This window comes from Lepidochelys kempii, chromosome 9 (genome assembly GCF_965140285.1).
Source record: "Lepidochelys kempii isolate rLepKem1 chromosome 9, rLepKem1.hap1, whole genome shotgun sequence".
In the NCBI taxonomy this organism is placed as follows: Eukaryota; Metazoa; Chordata; order Testudines; family Cheloniidae; genus Lepidochelys; species Lepidochelys kempii.
This window is the reverse complement of record NC_136388.1, coordinates 81,554,280-81,571,554: the sequence shown is the minus strand read 5'-3', so window position 1 is coordinate 81,571,554 and position 17,275 is coordinate 81,554,280. Positions and strand designations below refer to the sequence as shown.

General features: G+C 43.2%; 1 protein-coding gene across 10 annotated transcripts in view; it reads right to left on the bottom strand.

Annotated features, from left to right (window-relative positions):
• LOC140917717 (uncharacterized) overlaps positions 1-17,014 on the bottom strand; it is a 40,318-nt gene extending 23,304 nt beyond the window's left edge. Inside the window, exons 1-9 of one of the 10 annotated variants that reach the window (XM_073361089.2) lie at positions 16,553-16,602; positions 14,587-14,626; positions 13,271-13,296; positions 11,512-11,596; positions 10,699-10,808; positions 9,545-9,603; positions 8,169-8,279; positions 3,427-3,557; positions 2,306-2,430 (exon numbers count right to left, since the gene is read on the bottom strand). In XM_073361089.2, coding sequence (XP_073217190.1) covers positions 2,306-2,430; positions 3,427-3,557; positions 8,169-8,279; positions 9,545-9,603; positions 10,699-10,808; positions 11,512-11,523 — 548 coding nt within the window. In that variant the 5' untranslated portion in view covers positions 11,524-11,596; positions 13,271-13,296; positions 14,587-14,626; positions 16,553-16,602. Of the gene's footprint in view, positions 1-2,305; positions 2,431-3,426; positions 3,558-8,168; positions 8,280-9,544; positions 9,604-10,698; positions 10,809-11,511; positions 11,597-12,476; positions 12,587-13,270; positions 13,297-14,586; positions 14,627-16,151; positions 16,493-16,552 lie in introns of those variants that run through there. The other 9 variants (XM_073361090.2, XM_073361087.2, XM_073361086.2 and 6 more) reach the window with 9 other exon arrangements.
• Positions 17,015-17,275: the final 261 nt, after the last annotated feature.

The following is a 17,275-nucleotide window of genomic DNA, read 5'->3' as shown; positions in this document are numbered from 1 at the left end:
ATTTCATGATGGATCCATGCTAACACTCACAGACCATCACTCTAAACCAAATACTCTCTTTGGTTACAATTCTGACTGTTGGACACATTTTTTGCCTCTATTCCTAGGCCCAGTCCTCCTCTCAAAGAAGTCAGGGAGAGTTTTACCACTGGCTGTAATGGGAGCAAGATGGGGCGTTATATTAATAAAGGGTGTTTGCATATAAACAGGGGAGCAGATTCTGCTGTTGGTTACCCTAGTTAGATCAAAATCAGCCCAGGATCTTTGTTTCTCAAGAATTTGTATCTTCCTGTTGCTTATTCAAAATCCTATACTGGGGACAACTATTTTCACAGCTGTGATGTCACAAGCACAGGATTTGGGGGATGAAGGAGAAGCAGGAGAGTTGAAGGGATTTTAGGAATCAAACGTAGGTTTATGAAAATATTTTCAGTAATAAAGACCAAGTGACAAGGCAGTTGGGACTATCTGAATAGACAGGTTAGAGTTTCTTGTGCAGAGACAGCAGCTCATGAAGGGCCTGATCCTTTAAAGGATGCAGAGTCCCCCTCCTCCCGAAGGCTGTGAATTTGTCATTACTTTTGTGACAGTAGCTGATGTTAGGACATAAACCCAGGTCTGGGCCATTCTAGCCAGCCCCTTACTGAGTGAAACTCCACCAGAAAATTTCAGTCTGGCTCTACTGGAAAGCCACATGAGCTTTTAATTAACTGTTGAAGTCATTTACTAAAAAGAGTTCACAGTATTTTAACTAACAATAAAGGATACTTGACTCCAAATAATGGGATCCCATTAAGTGTTGCATTCCCCCCCCACCCAAAGTTTGTGACTTCTGCATCTTTTGCCTGACAAAGCCATTGCAAACAGCACCGCCACAGTCAGCTTCTGCTGCAATCCATCCAGCGAGAAGTAGGATCACACCTAACACCTTCTACTGTGGTACAAGCAAGTTACAGAAGGGCCAGAGCTAAACAAAACTAGTGAAGTTTGCTGTCCTTCCCATTTCCACTGTCATTGGAAACAAGACTTTGTAAACACAACCTGCTGATTGTTGAGATATAGTAGCACAATAGATGTCCAATTTCATGGCATTTATCCTAGTGCCAACAGAGAGACGTGCTGTGGCTATAGCACTAAAGGTATTTAAACACATTAACCTGGATTAAAATCAATCTCTAGATAAAGGCAATACTGATTCCATGTTAAAATGGACATTGCTAAATGTATTAGGGCTAGAATGTATTTTCTTAAAGAAAAAGGAACTTTACAAAGCCCAAAAAGGAAAGAAAAGTTTTCATTTATTTCAGTAGGAGCAGGTTGGATTTGCACAGACTTTGAGAAAGAATAGCATCACATGCGAGAGCTGGAAAGTAAAACGGATCAGTCTGATTTCTCTGTCAAGAAGACGGGAAATGCAAGACACACCTAACTGCTTAGACAGAAAGAAAGAAATTGGAACTTTAAAGTTCTTTTAGTATGAATAATCCAGAGCGAACCCAGAGAACCTCTCTTCTCATTCTACTCAAAGTCTCCACTGAAAAGAGTGAGACACAGGTTCAGGACTGGTTCCTAGATATGATCAGCAGAGGTGTGCAAAACAGATTTTTAAAAGAAAAATCTGCTTTGGTTTCCTGTAACCAGGTTTCCCAAAGCTCCTTATAAAAAATAATCAGAGCCATATTGTCAGGAAGGTGACTGTTGTCCAGTACAGGTTTCCAGTTAGAATTACTAAAAGCCATTTTACTTTGTCTAGGGAAAAAACACCAAACTGACATCCAACTGATAGTATATGCAGAGCAGGCAGTTCAAAAACCAAGTAGCTCCTCTTGTCCATTACCAAGGCCTGAGCCAACTCTGGTTAAAGGCAACGGAATGACTTATTGACTTCAATGGGAGTTGGACCTGGCTCTGGAAGAACCAGCAGCCAAACGAGGTGAAGCTCCATAGCAGGAAGACTTCCTTGTCTTAGCCCATCCTCTGCAAAGCTCCCCTTTGTGAGGCTGGGACCATGCAGCATGGCACCAGGTCTGCCTACCTACTCACATGGTGTAACAGTGGGGACACCAACAGGGTAAGGAAATGGAGATTGGGGGGGAGGGGCGGTTTCCACAACTACAGAGCCGAGTGTCATTGGGGAGGGTGATAACTATTGAATTACAGGGTAACATCCAATATAGTTTAAAAGTTGCTGCCTTGTTTGGGGTCCATAATAGACTCAGACAAAGAAATAGCAGGATCCCACTTGTCCTATTATTTAATACATTAAAATAGAGAACTTCAATGCAGCTTCCATACACTTCCTTACCTATTTGGTGGAGGCCCAGCCTTCATCCGTCCTCCTATCAGAGCCACAAAATCCGTTTTGAATTCCGTTTTGATAATGTTGTTCTCTGGTTCTTTCTCTGAATTTCCTGTCCTTCCTTGCTGAACCTGAGGAATAAAAAGAAAAGAGAGAGACATATCTGTCTTTGGTTACCAGCTGAGTTATAAGTCATGAAGATCTGCTCTTAGTAGGAGAAAGAGGCTCCAGCGAGGAGCAAACCAGAACATTCATCTGCAATGATCCAATTGGACGACAAGGTTCACGCAAAGTAAATATCCAATCTTCAGTCAATTACAGATTTTTGCACGTTAAATGACTTTTCAATACTTGGCCTACTTTTCCCATTTTTAATTCCCATTAGAAGCCCCAAGATATACCTAACCTGACTGTGGTCCTGTTTTTCCAGTCCTTAATTCAGGGAACTGGAAATTGGATATGGAGGCTTTTGCCTCTAGCTCACCCATTCAAATCCTGCCAAGTGACCAAAAGCTGTTACCATCTGAGGGCCATTCGGTAGCCCTTGTGAAATGAGTTTGGTGGCCATGGTGGGCAGGAGTCCACATCACGAGAAGTGGCAACACAACTGGTGAAGTCTCGGCAGAGATGCCAAGGAGCGAATAGGCCAGGGAAACAATGCCCCTCACATCACAGTTGGCTCCTCAGACCAGACTTAAGTCAATGGTCTGTCAACCCTACACCTCTCACAGCACTAAATTCACACACACACCAACTTGAGGACTTTGGCTGTGTTACCTGCCCAGCTCCACAGCCGGACAATCTCGAGGGCACAGCCTTCTTTGGGAATACACCTAAGTCTCACCATCCCAGGGGATTTTTATTTGCCATCGTATCGATAATCTCCATGTTTGCTGGAGTGCCTCATTCAACTAGGCAAGGGAACAACTTATTAGCAGAGGGAGAGTTAATCTCATCTCCACTAAAAAAAAAATGTTTAGGTCCATCATTCTTGACAGCTTGCCTTTCAGTTAATATTCCAGGATCACATTTCTAAACCAGCTTCCATTTTTAAACTTGTACTTATGTGCCCACAAAATGAGCAGGCTTCTGTACTGCACCCACACACTGGAAAGCATGTTACTTACTGTGATCTTATTCTCACTGCTGATAGGCGGAGAGGGATCCAGTCCAAGCTGAAGCCGTCGCTGTTTTTCACAATAAGCTTTCCATGTTTCTTCATTGAATCCATAATTAAAGTAATCCGAAAGGTCAGCACCTGAAAATGAAGCTACAAGTCAACAGAGCGACTCTGGGAGTACACATTTGCACTCTCAAATGCTCCTGAAGTGCTTACATGGAGAGTTTAAAATTTCCTATAGAGAATTAGACATGGGGTTGTTCTTCACTTTCTGTTCTGAACTTTGTATAGTGTTGGTGTGAGAGTTCCAAAACTGTTGCATTCCTCATAAGAGGTGGGTACTTCTTAGTAAAATATGAATGTAGGGCATATAGGAATGAAATCAGGAAGGCTAAATCACACCTGGAGTTGCAGCTAGCAAGAGATGTTAAGAGTAACAAGAAGGGTTTCTTCAGGTATGTTGGCAAGAAGAAAGCCAAGGAAAGTGTGGGCCCCTTACTGAATGGGGGAGGCAACCTAGTGACAGAGGATGTGGAAAAAGCTAATGTACTCAATGCTTTTTTTACCTCTGTCTTCACAAACAAGGTCAGCTCCCAAACTACTGCACTGGGCAGCACAGCATGGGGAGTAGGTGGCCAGCCCTCTGTGGAGAAAGAAGTGATTCGGGACTATTTAGAAAAGCTGGACGTGCACAAGTCCATGTGGCCGGATGCATTGCATCCGAGAGTGCTAAAGGAATTGACGGATGTGACTGCAGAGCCATTGGCCATTATCTTTGAAAACTCATGGCAATCAGGGGAAGTCCCGGAAGACTGGAAAAAGGCTAATGTAGTGCCAATCTTTAAAAAAGGGAAGGAGGATCCTAGGAACTGCAGGCCAGTCAGCCTCACCTCAGTCCCCGGAAAAATCATGGAGCAGGTCCTCAAGGAATCAATTGTGAAGCACTTAGACAAGAGGAAAGTGATCGGGAACAGTCAGCATGGATTCACCAAGGGAAAGTCATGCCTGACTAATCTAATTGCCTTCTATGATGAGAAACTGATTCTGTGGATGAAGGGAAAGCAGTGGACGTGTTATTCCTTGACTTTAGCAAAGCTTTTGACACAGTCTCCCACGGTATTCTTGTCAGCAAGTTAAAGAAGTATGGGCTGGATGGAGGCTCTACAAGGTGGGTAGAAAGTTGGCTAGAGATTGTCGGGCTCAACGGGTAGTGATCAATGGCTCCATGTCTAATTGGCAGCTGGTATGTAGCGGAGTGCCCCAAGGGTCGGTCCTGGGGCCGGTTTTGTTCAATATCTTCATTAATGATCTGGAGGATGGTGTGGATTGCACTCTCAGCAAGTTTGCAGACGACACTAAACTGGAAGGAGTGGTAGATATGCTGGAGGGTAGGGATAGGATACAGAGGGACCTAGACAAATTGGGGGATTGGGCCAAAAGAAATCTGATGAGGTTCAACAAGGACAAGTGCACAGTCCTGCACTTAGGACAGAAGAATCCAATGCACCGCTACAGACTAGGGACCGAAAGGCTAGGCAGCAGTTCTGCAGAGAAGGACCTAGGGGTGACAGTGGACGAGAAGCTGGATATGAGTCAACAGTGTGCCCTTGTTGCCAAGAGGGCCAATGGCATTTTGGGATGTATAAGTAGGGGCATTGCCAGCAGATCGAGGGACGTGATCGTTCCCCTCTATTCGACATTGGTGAGGCCTCATCTGGAGTACAGTGTCCAGTTTTGGGCCCCACACTACAAGAAGGATGTGGAGAAATTGGACAGAGTCCAGCGAGGGGCAACAAAAATGATTAGGGGTCTGGAACACATGACTTATGAGGAGAGGCTGAGGGAACTGGGATTGTTTAGTCTATGGAAGAGAAGAATGAGGGGGGATTTGATAGCTGCTTTTAACTACCTGAGCCAAAGAGGATGGCTCTAGACTATTCTCAGTGATAGCAGATGACAGGACAAGGAGTAATGGTCTCAAGTTGCAGTAGAGGAGATTTAGGTTGTATATTAGGAAAAACTTTTTCACTAGGAGGGTGGTGAAACACTGGAATGCGTTACCTAGGGAGGAGGTGGAATCCCCTTCCTTAGAAATTTTTAAGGTAAGGCTTGACAAAGCCCTGGCTGGGATGATTTAGTTGGGGATTGGTCCTGCTCTGGGCAGGGGGTTGGACTAGATGAGCTCCAGAGGTCCCTTCCAACTCTGATATTCTATGAAGTGCTCTGGGACCCTTTGGATGCAAGGTTCAACACAAATTCAGGATATTGTAAGAGAGATAACTTATGTGAATTCATCGATTTAGTTTTTCAGAGTGGTATCCTATATTAGTCCTCTTATAATTCTACGGAGGAGTTAGTGCTGATGAAAACTAACTGTCAGTGGCACAGAGACTTTTTCCACCTTAGCTCCACCAATGCTTTTCTATTCTGACCTGGACTGCCCTTTGCCATTCTGATTAAAGATTCTCTACACCAGGGCCTGCCCATTGCGTCAACTGTGCTAAACTGCAAGTGACCTTTATAACATGGTTTAGATCATATAGACTTATTGTTCAGTTGTGATCCCAGCCAGGATTTGAACTGAGGAGATGTGATAATTTAAAGGTTCTGTCTTTATCACTTGTGGATAATTTTATGAAATTGTATGAAGACATAACTCTACAGCAGTGTAAAACAGAAGCACTTCCTAGCATTGTTAAAAAGTCCCTCAACGTTCCCATTACAAAGGTATTTCTAGCTTGACCAACTGTAAAACAACAAATCCTAGTTTAAATCCTTGAGTTTCAGCTAAGACTATCTGGCCATGATAAGGTCAGGATTTTGACCTTATACTTTCTTACATCCTCCTGCCAGCCACTTTTCCTGCTGCACCCCCAGGGCAGATGTATTCCAACTCAGGCGTAGCAACATGAAATTTACACATCAGCTTCATTGGATTAGATTTTGCTCCTTCATTCATGCTTTGATGGTGTGAAGTTTCATTCCCCTCCCCGGCTTATTAAGGAGACACTATCTTGCTGACTGATCTTATTGTCTAGGACATAACCCAGAAGGCTGCCCAGGAAGAGGCTACTGAAGTAGCACAAAGAACAACCTAATGTGAATGTTAGAATATGGGCCAAGCTTGTGCTTTAATTTTACCTCAATTCATACTTCAAAGCAATATTATTTTATGGCTACTTGGATCATTCCTGGTCCAGAGATGAGTCAGCAGGACAATAATGATCCCCACGCTCGTATCTCTGAACTTTACTGGTATCACTGCTCTAATTCTGTTCTTTCCTAACTTCTTCTCTTCCTAGTCTCTCTTTCACTTCGTAGTCAAATCCCCTGCAGAAAAAAAGGATATATTTTCTATTACATCTACACCAACACCCATTCATCACAAAGTGCCTACTGCTCAATACTGAAATAACACAGTGATTTGAATTTTCCATAGTCCCTCCTACTGCCCTTCATTTCAGGTGGGTGAGATGAATCAAACACATCTCATGCACAGCGTTCCAAAAACAAGTAAAATATTAGCTCCCCGCCATTATATGAAGGAGCAAGTGAGTGGATTTTATTCCCAGACTAATAGATTTTCATGCCAATTTTGCACGGCTGCTGTAATAAGTGTTTGGATCTCTCATAAAAAATAACTAAAGTCCAGAAACACAGCTGAAAAATAGAAAAGACTTCACTTCAAGCGTTTTATAGTTTGTATACAAGAGTCACTTTGATGTAGAAAACTCCCCAATACAAAACCAATGTAAACAGAAGATAAAATAAACTTCCCATATTTTAATCTTATGTTACATAGCAATTTTTATCTATAGATCTCAGTGTTCTACAAAGATGAGTATCGCTATCCACATAATACAGAGACACAAACTGAGGCATGGAGAGTAACTCACCCAGGGTCACACAGTTGGCTAGTGGCAGACCCTGGAGCGGAACCCATCTTCTGACTCAAACTCTTGCCCTGTTACACACTGGCAGGAAACAACCAATATTTCCCTCCAATGTGTAAATCAGTTTATTTTCCTTACTGGATTGTTTGGTGGCTTTTTTGATACATCAACTCACATTAGAGATGCTCCTGTCAAGAACTGAGTGTGACTGCTTTCCTTCACAATATATATGGATTATGCCCCAACTCCCACTGACAACAACAGGAATTATGTGGGTGAATGCTAACTTGCTAAGAACAAACTATCCATCCCCATGCTCCTTCATGCACCAGGTACTTCCCAACTGAAGTGCTGACATTCCAAAGGAACACCAATGACAAGGCTGCACAAGGGGTGTCCTTGAGTTCAGCCAGGAAGGGCTAAAGCATGCCAGCTGCTGTGCATCAAAAGACCATCTCTCACCTACAGCCAAATCCTGACCGCACAGAAGGCAACAACAAAAAGTCCAACTGACTTCAAGATTTGGCCAAATGCTATTATACTGCTACCAGAGCTGTATGTTCTAGGAAACAGAGGGTGAATATAAAGACCAGCTACTTTTCTTTAGGAAAGTAAGAAACAGAACACAAGTCTAGCCCAATTTCTTCTGATCACTGTTGAAATTGGCACATGGCTCAGTAACTCTAGTTAGCGTCACTAATTGCTCAGAACAGGAGTCAGAGCTGAGCACTAGGGGTTGTTTGGATTTCCCCCTCCATCCCCCATGGCAGCAACACTTTGACAGAAACTATACATGAAAAGCAAAATAAAACAGAACTGCAGAAAATATTTACCACAAGAAACTTTGAGGCCCCACCTGGTTTCCTCCACGGTTTGTCTTCAAACGAATCTAAATCCACTTCTATTACAGGCAATCCATTTATATTCCCTGTGGCATCTAGATCAATACCTTTGGGCTGCAACTTGGCTTTGAAGAGAGAGAAACGGTTACTGTTTTTAATGCAATGCTTCTAATCCACCAGTTTGATGAGCAAATTATTCAGTTTAAAATAGCTATTATCTGCTATGAATTTAACATCAGCTCTGCATCTGTCTATTTCTAAATGTAACCAGATCTAACTTTTGAGTTAAAAAAAACAACACCACACTTTTCAGTGACTTGTGAATAGATGGCCATGGTGTTATAGCTGCTAAACCGGGAGAGCTGGGAGGCGAGGAAAAAAAGACCCACCCAAACACCAGCAATATAGATGAACGAAATAAGCCATTTAGGCAACTCTGAGATTTAGCTCAGAAGAAAATATTCTTAACTTTTCTCAAGATCATTCAGTACAATCCCCACCCCAACAGATGCAGACAGGTCTACTTTTAATGTTAGCTTTGGGCTTGATTTTACAATAGGCCAACAATTCACTGGAGCCAAAGGGAGTGTCTGGTGCTCAGCACTTTGCAAGAAGAAAAAGACTTTGGAAGCAACTACATCTCAAGTCTCCTCAGCCAGAGTGAGGATAATCACCACAAAGAGACTGGGAAAAGGGAAAATAGGGACTGCAAAAAAAGACAGTCTCCCATATCGAAAGGAAAAGAGGGGTAAAAGGGAAGAGGACATTGCAGAGATATTTTAAACCCAACATACGATGTAGAATACAAACTGAATGAGGCACTGAGGGCTGATTCCAGCCAACTAATTAGTTAACAATCAAGGGCCAGATTCTTGTGCCCTTACTCCTGACGATTAATATCTTACACCTCATGTAGCCCTACTGATCTCAGTAAGACAACTCATGGAGTGAGGTAACACTCAGTGCAAGCAAGGATAGTAAAATCCAGCCCCAAGCATTTATTCTCTAGTAACATCCTGTACTGGACAGATGCTGTGTTACACAGGGATTATTGTCTTTTTTTCCCCATTTTCAGTTTAAAACAGCAATTACAACCTGGCTGCCTGGCATTTCCAGGTGATCAATTACCAGCTGGCTGTTCCTCCAACACATGTTGGGCCATCAATTCTCCCCAGCTAGCCACTAATCTTTAAGAAACTCTTTGCACAGAGCTCACTCTTGCTTTAAAGAAGATACTTTAATTTCACACAACCTTCAAAAGAGAGAAAGCAATATTTTTCGCTGTTCCAGCCATTCATGCCAGAGACTTCAGCAAAAAACCTGTGCAAGAAGTGTGAAATACCCCAAAATACAGAAGGTAAAATAAATATTATTATTATGATTATAATACCTGAAGAGGATGTTCCATAGCCTCTACCTGTTTTTAAGTTCAGATTCATAGGAGTCCCCCTAGACAGAAAAGAATGAGAAAAGATTTGCATCAGTATTTCAATATATAGATTGGATTTTTTGTTGTACATTCTAGCCTTAACATAAAGAGTTGTCCCAACCAACAATGCCCTTTACCTTATCTTAAGACTCCATTACTTTAAAAATTAAATTGCACTGTTCATGTAAATCTATTGATGGTGGAGAGGGCAGCATACTGAAATGGATATCCAGCAGCGTACATTCAGATACGCAGCAACACACAAGATTGTCTGGACTCAGAAGCAGAGCCTGATGATTTCCCCAGTGTTGGTAGGTACCATCCTGCCAGAGAACATGCTTGTGACAGACTATGAATTAGGATGGAGCTGGGCAATGGGGGAAAGAATTGTAGCAGCAAGTCTGTACAGAATATGTGAAAGGAAGGGAGCAGTCTGGATAACAACGAAAAACACAGAATCCAAAAAAGGATGTTTGGAAAAATCTAATGAATCAAAGAATGATGAATGGGGCCATCGCTCTTTAGAATGATCCATAAGACCCCAAACCTTTCCTGCAGAAGCAGAGGAGAGTTATCCTTGCAATGAAGGATTACAATATACTGCAATGAACAGGTAAAAGGTTTCCTTAAGACAATGGTTGCCAGCAGCAACCAGAAATGCTGCCCCCTTATTTCCATCTTATACAGAATAGCTAAGTGTTATTCAGACTCAGATTCTGAAGCATCTCAGTGACAGGTGGCTAGTTTGCAAAACTGGTCTCACCATTCCTCAGCTGTGAAGAATTGGCCAGCTGAAACAATTAATTAATTCAGGACTTCGATTTAATTCATCTGCTGTTTAGCTTGATTCTTCATTTAAATTCAGCAAAACCTCAGGAATCAAAGTAATATTAAGGACTTGCACTATTTCCCACCTTCTATTTCACTCAGTCAAGTGCTCCACCGATATTAATTATTTAATATGATGGCAGTTGACATGGGGAGTATTAGCCTCATTTTACAAATGGGTCACCTAGCAAGCCAATGCCAGAAACAGGCACTAGCCATTAAACTCACTGCGCCTCTTAAAATGGTAAGATCAATAAACAGCAGGTACTGTAACCAGAGATACATACATGTATGATGGTGCTCCTGTTTTAATGTTGCCAATGGTAACTTTCACATCATCATCATCATCACTGTCGCTATCACTGTCTTCCTCCTCATCTTCACCACCTGGAGGGGCCTAACAGTAACAGACACATGAAGACTCATTGATACTTACACCCAAGAAATTCACCTGGATGAGAACACAAGTCTTAAAAGCTCAATAAAGTAGTAAAAGTTAGAAGAATTATTCTGTTACAAAGACGTCCTTTTTCACTTGGTTAATAATCAAGAATATTTTTTACACAATTAATAAATATTTTTTCACCTTTTATCCAAGGATGTCTGAACTATTTTCAAACTTTAACTCCCACCGCAGCCCTGTGGGGTTGCCTAGAAGTGTTACTATACCAGTTTTGCACATTAGGCTCTGATTCAGGCAAGTGCTTAAGCACACATTTAATTTTAAGCATGTGGTTAACTCTCACCAATTTCAATGGGGTGTTATCCTGAATCAGGGCCAGAGAAATTAAGGTACAGAGGAGTTGAGAGGCTCAAAATGAGTAATCCCAGGAGTCAATGGCTGAGTCAGAAGCAGATCTTGGCAATCCCAACACCTAATACTCTGACCATTGGCGTTTTAGGCAGAAAAGCTATATGCTGTAATTAGCACCTAGAATTGCTAATTAATAAGTTGTTATGGTATAGGTGTAATAAGTTATATTTATGACAGATAGTAGCCCCTTGTTTCCTTGAGCCTTGTTATACACCAATATTTACAAGCAGTGAACATGCACTGCACAGCAATAGCCACATCCAACAGTTACAGCTGTAACACGTACATGTTGAGACATCTCTCGGTCTTCACTGGTGACAGGCCGGCTCTCCTGAGGAGCATCTTGCAAAGGATGAGAAGATTCTGCATGTCTACCAAATATAACAGACCAAAATAAATACGCTTGACCCATGGAGCAACCTATTTGTATGTCCAAAGTGCCCATCAGTACAGAATCAAGATAACATTCTGATCATAGTTTTACCAAGAACAGACATATTTGATTCTGGTGACTGGTAGTAGAGTAGTTAGCTCAAATTCAATCTCAGCAGGTTTTGCTTTTTTTGGTGAAAGTCAATTTAGAGTTCCTGAACGATGCCAAGTGGGCAGCCTTGCACACCAAACACTTATTTATCCACAAATCAGCTAAGGCACTTGCAGGAGCTCTGAAAGATTATCAGTGTGCCTCAACCCCACTACTTCTAAGGGTTAGAAGATAGTTCAGTCTCCATGGCCCATTCAATCCTTGGCCTTTCCCTGAGACTGCCAACAAGAGTGCCAATTATATAAGCATTTTAAAGTGAAGAGGACACCTGCCCAGTAGGAATTAGATTAAGATCAATTGATTCCCTTTCTACAAGCCACCAAACATTAACAACATTCAGTTATTAAGGACTTGGACTGAATTTTAACCAGTCACCTGGAGATTAAAGGATAGGTAATTAACAATCCCTAGACCATCCCATTTCCTTATTCATTGCAGATTAATCCTAATGTCCATTATTGCACTTTCAGATTTATGCTGTTAACTAAAGATTGTGGAGCAAATGTTAGTATTGCTTATTGCATTATCCAAGCAAGCCAGTCACAACAAAAATCATATGTACCTTACATGTTATGGAACTAAAAATCAGAAGGCAGTGTATTTAGCCATGGAACTGGAAGAGTTATTTTGAAATTTTAATAATAGAATCCTTTTTTAAAAAGTTAATTTAACTGAGGACTTAAGGGCCCAAACATTCCAACACTCACATCTGAGCAAAGCTTATTACTGGGAGTAATCCCACTGAAGTCAACGAAGGTACTCATGGGAATAAGCACCATGCCTGTTAGCGAGTGTTTCCTCCCTTTGGGGTTAGTTCCTGCAAACACACGACACACAGAATCCACACACTGAACAGATTAAAGCCATTTCAGAGGCCGCACAAAAGGAGACACCCTCTAAACAAGGAAGTCAAAGATCACATTGACATCATGGAGCCCAGCAATATAAAGTCTTGGAAGTTGTTACCAAGAATCAAATAAAATAAAGTCAACCCACTGCAGTTTTGGAAGCTAATGAAGCTCTCTTATTAGGAGGCGAGGAAGACAAGATTGTGGAGAGACAGACAAACCTGGGCAAATAGGCTAAATTAATTCTTTATCAGCTACACAGTCATGTTGGGGGAGAGGTAGTGGAAAGTTTCACAATTAAACAAAAGTACAGACAAAGATTTCAGTTGCTGTCCTAGTAAGCATAGGTACCAGTATGGACAAATTCCTGAGGTGGTAGCAAAAGCACTTCCATTAACAAATTAGCATAACAGGCTTCAAAAAGAAGATCAGACTCCACAACAACTCCAAGGTCACGGGCATTAAGTCATTGTGCAAAGATAAAGAGAAGCACCACTGGAGGAAATTGCCACAGATGGCTCCCCAAAACCTCTGGCATTCTTTTTACCAGATCAAAAGCAATTAAAAGGATTGACATCAAACCACAGAATTGTCTCAGAATCTAAGATCATTGAACAGCCAGCACTGAATTAAAGAAAAGCAACAAATGTTACCTTCAGCTTCAAATCACCCGAAGTATCTGTGGATGTGTATTACAATTTGTGAATTGAAAGTTCAAGGACACATCTATAAAGTAATAGCCACTTCCTAACCCCTTTCCTACAGTTTTAAGAAGAGTGAACAAATAATCACTTTGACAGGACTAATGTCATCAGTTTTATGTTGGTAATAGTCCTGGGCATTTTATTTCCATCCCCTGAATCCCAACATAAACCCTTTGGTGCCAGTTATAAAACAGCCCCTTTACAACACTGCTATAATTTCACAAAATCCTCTCCATCAAGGAATGTCAAGAGATACTGAAGACATGTAATTTGGTGTACATTGTCTTCCCACGGATAGTCAACATATTCAGATAGAACGTCATACTCAAATTTCAATGGTTAACAAATATCAGGGGGTAATGGTTAACAAAGAATTTAGCAACTCATTTCATTTCACAGCCCATACAAAATCTATATGTGGGGCAAAGATTCAAAATGAGGGCTATAAGAAAAATAAGAGCAGGAAGTTAATAATAATAATAATAATAATAATACTTTGCATTCAAGGTTTTACAGTGATTTGCAAAGATTAATAAACTGAAGGATGTAGCTACTTTATTTTATGGAGCATTTCTGATAATCTCATGTAAATCATAAAGAGATAAGAACACTATTTATGCAGGTTAGCAGTACATTTATGTCTAAAATCAGAGGCTATTTCTTGTCACAAGGGATAGTTGACATTACATTTGCTAAGTAACCGTGCAATAAGATAGTCTACAGTTTGCTTGTGTGTGTTCATATTGGTTGAATGAGGATACTTGCTCCAAAGAGGATAATATTCATAATGGTCCCAAAGCGCAGCAAACACTGCGCTCAGTTTTCTGCGTTGCTGAGCACCCTGGACTCCAGTTTATGGCAGCTGCTCAACAATCCTGAAATTCCTATCATATGTACACTTACAAAAAACATTCAAATGCAGACACCTCTGGGGTGGAGGAAGGCACAGCTGGTGCATACCACACTGCAAAAGTATAGTGGAGGAGGTGGAATTTTGGTCAAGGATCCTGGGAGAATTCTCTAATCTTATGAAAAGTTACACTGGATCCTTAATATCACCGCAGAACTTGTTTTTGAAGGTCCCATCCAAAAGATGTCTAAACAGTAAAGTTCATACAACTCAATTTGTTGCAGTACAAGGGGCTGAGTTGACTTTGTCAAGATCTGAAACTAGGCTCAAGGTATCTAGGTATTACAAGCCTGATGCTGAGACAAAGTTCTCCCAGCAGATACAGTTATTATGAGTGGATAGTTTATGGACTTACCCAGCAATTGGTCCATCTTCTTGCTTACCAGTGGTGTCATCTGCAAATATGATAAAAAGAACATATTAAATCAAAACCCAAAGAGATCGGAACTTATAACGCAGTCTGGGCCTTTTGGGAAAAAACTGTCACATAAACACACACATTATAAAGTAATGCTTTGCTTTCAAGCAAAGCTCAATATGAAATAAAGCAATGAAAAAGTAACATTACACATCCTTGACAACTCACAGAATTAAAAAAGGCCTTTTTAATGCTAGACCCCAGATTATGCAACAGAATGAATAAAGGCAGCTATCAAGCCAGGTATGGATCTTGGCTCCAAGAGTCTTCACACATGTTTTTCTATGGGAGAGACAGACCAGGCTAGGTGGGAACAGGACCTCAAGTCAAGAAGTTTTCAAAAGCAAAAATCAAAAGACCAGAAAACATATTGATCTTAATTGACAAAAATAAAAAAATTAAAGGCTCACAACAGTAGGAAACACATGGAGTGATGGATGCATTGAAAAAGATGCTTGGTAACTGTTCCAAGAATGCTCTGCCAGCAAACCCAGGCCCTGACCCTTCACTTGGGTACATATGGAGCCCCAAGTGGCACAGGGGTCCACTTGCATCAATCCAATTACAGAACTGGGGCCCAAATATGCATTTACTTGACAGATTTTAAAAGTTATTATGCACGCCAATGTCTTGCTATTAGAGTTTCATTCTGCCCCTTTTCATTCTTCATTACCCTATTACCCTAAAAAGTGATCATATACAAGCCAAACAATGCTACACTGTATTAAACAGCATCAAAGACTGTGACAGAAATTAACCAGAGGAAAAAAATTCTGATGAAAGGTCAACTCCCACTCCAGCTCACCCAGCTGAGGTAGTGGATTCAGACTTACTATTGTTGATATAGTGCCATAAACATGCATGGCAAACAACTGAAAGTAACAAGTTTCTACTCTAAAGGAGTTTACGATCTGGAACAGACATAACCCAGTAAAGGATAACAGTAGTATCACACATGATAGCTAGAACAACAAAGTAAATTAGTAGGGCATACATATGTGTGTAGGTACATATACACTTCAGCAAAGGGAGGGAGAAAAATCCATAGGAACCCTGCCATACAATTTTAATTTATGTGGGAAACACTTAAACACTCCAGTCATGCCATCGATAGTATAGAAAAAACCTAAAACTGATAGACAGGTTAAATAGGTAAGAGTCTTTCATTTGATTGTGGTCTATCAGCAGTGCCACAACCCATGATCTCTATTCCACTCCCAATATAAAATCCTGCAACGGTCAGTGGAATCTTATACCAGACCATCACATAGGGCATGTACTGGGTTGGGTATGGACAGGCTCCCAGATAAACCTAAACACCCGTCAATTCCATCATCTCTTCAAGAGGAGAAGAAGAAGAGAATGTGAGGGGAAGGGAGCTGCCCAGAAGCTAAGGGGGGAGGGAGACCACAATCTGGAGAGTGCCTGTGCTCTGTCCTAGTTTACTTTGCCTTCTGGCTAGTGAGAGCTTTCATGAGTTATGCCTACACAGCATTACAAACCTGGGTCTACTGACTGTTTCCAAGCCTGCACTTGAGCATCCACACTGCACTGTTAAGCCTGGCTTTACAATAGCTAGACCCCAGTCTCACAGCTGTGCTAACACGTCTATACTGCACTATACAGACTAGGGTCTGTGGCTCGAGCTGCGTCCACACTGCCAAACGACCGGGGCTGGACCCCAGCCATTCCGGGGCTGGGGGCCCTAGGCGCTTGCTGGCCCCAGTCAGTGTGGGCGGGCTGGGCCCAAAGCCGAGCCTGAGCCTGGGCGAGGTGCAGTGCGGACAGTCCCCGTGCCCTGCCCGCCCGCCCGCCGAGGGGTGCTCGGGCGCAGGGGAGCATCTGGCACAGCGCATCCCCCGCGGCGACTCGCGCTGGGCTCGGCGGCCGCCCGGCTACCTACCCCCGTACAACCAGTGCTCCTCGTCCTCCTCCGCCTCCAGCGGCGCCGCGCCCGAGGCAGGGGGCTCCAGCTCGGTGGCCATGGCCGCCGCCGCCGCCGCCGCGCCCTGGCCTGGGGGGATGCCCCGGCACCGGCCGGGCGGGAGGAGGGCGAGCGGCCTTCGCCGCCACAGGGCCGCGCCGCGCTCGGAGGGGACGCGCGGGCCTGGCGCGCCTCACGCAGGGGGCCAGGCCGCGCCGCCCCCCATGGCCCCGGTGCGTCCGGCGCAGTCCCAGCCCCGCCGCCTGCACGCGCCGCTAACGGGCCGCCATCGCTCTTTCTCTGGAGGAGGAGGAGGAGGAGGAGGAGGAGGAAAAACCCGCGTGCGAGCCCGGTCCGCCGGGTCCTAGCGCCGCCGAACTCCCCGCCGCGGGAGCAACAAAAGGCGCTCCGCACCCCAAACGAACGGTGCGCTTCCTGCTACTGCGCATGAGCAGAGGGCGGCCTGCCTTCCTACTGAGCATGCGCGGAGACCTGGCGCACATATGCCGTGGGAGCAGTGAAGCCACGGGGAAGCGCCCATGCCCTCAATTTTTGTGCCCTCGGTTTTCCATTGGCGCTTAGCTCTGCTCTGGGCATGTGCGGGGCGGGGCTCGGTCGCTTCCTCGCGCCTCAGCGCTTGAGAGGTGGGGGGGCTACAGCCGTGGCGCTTTGGCAGGGCGGGAGCGTGTCCCTCCCGGCCCA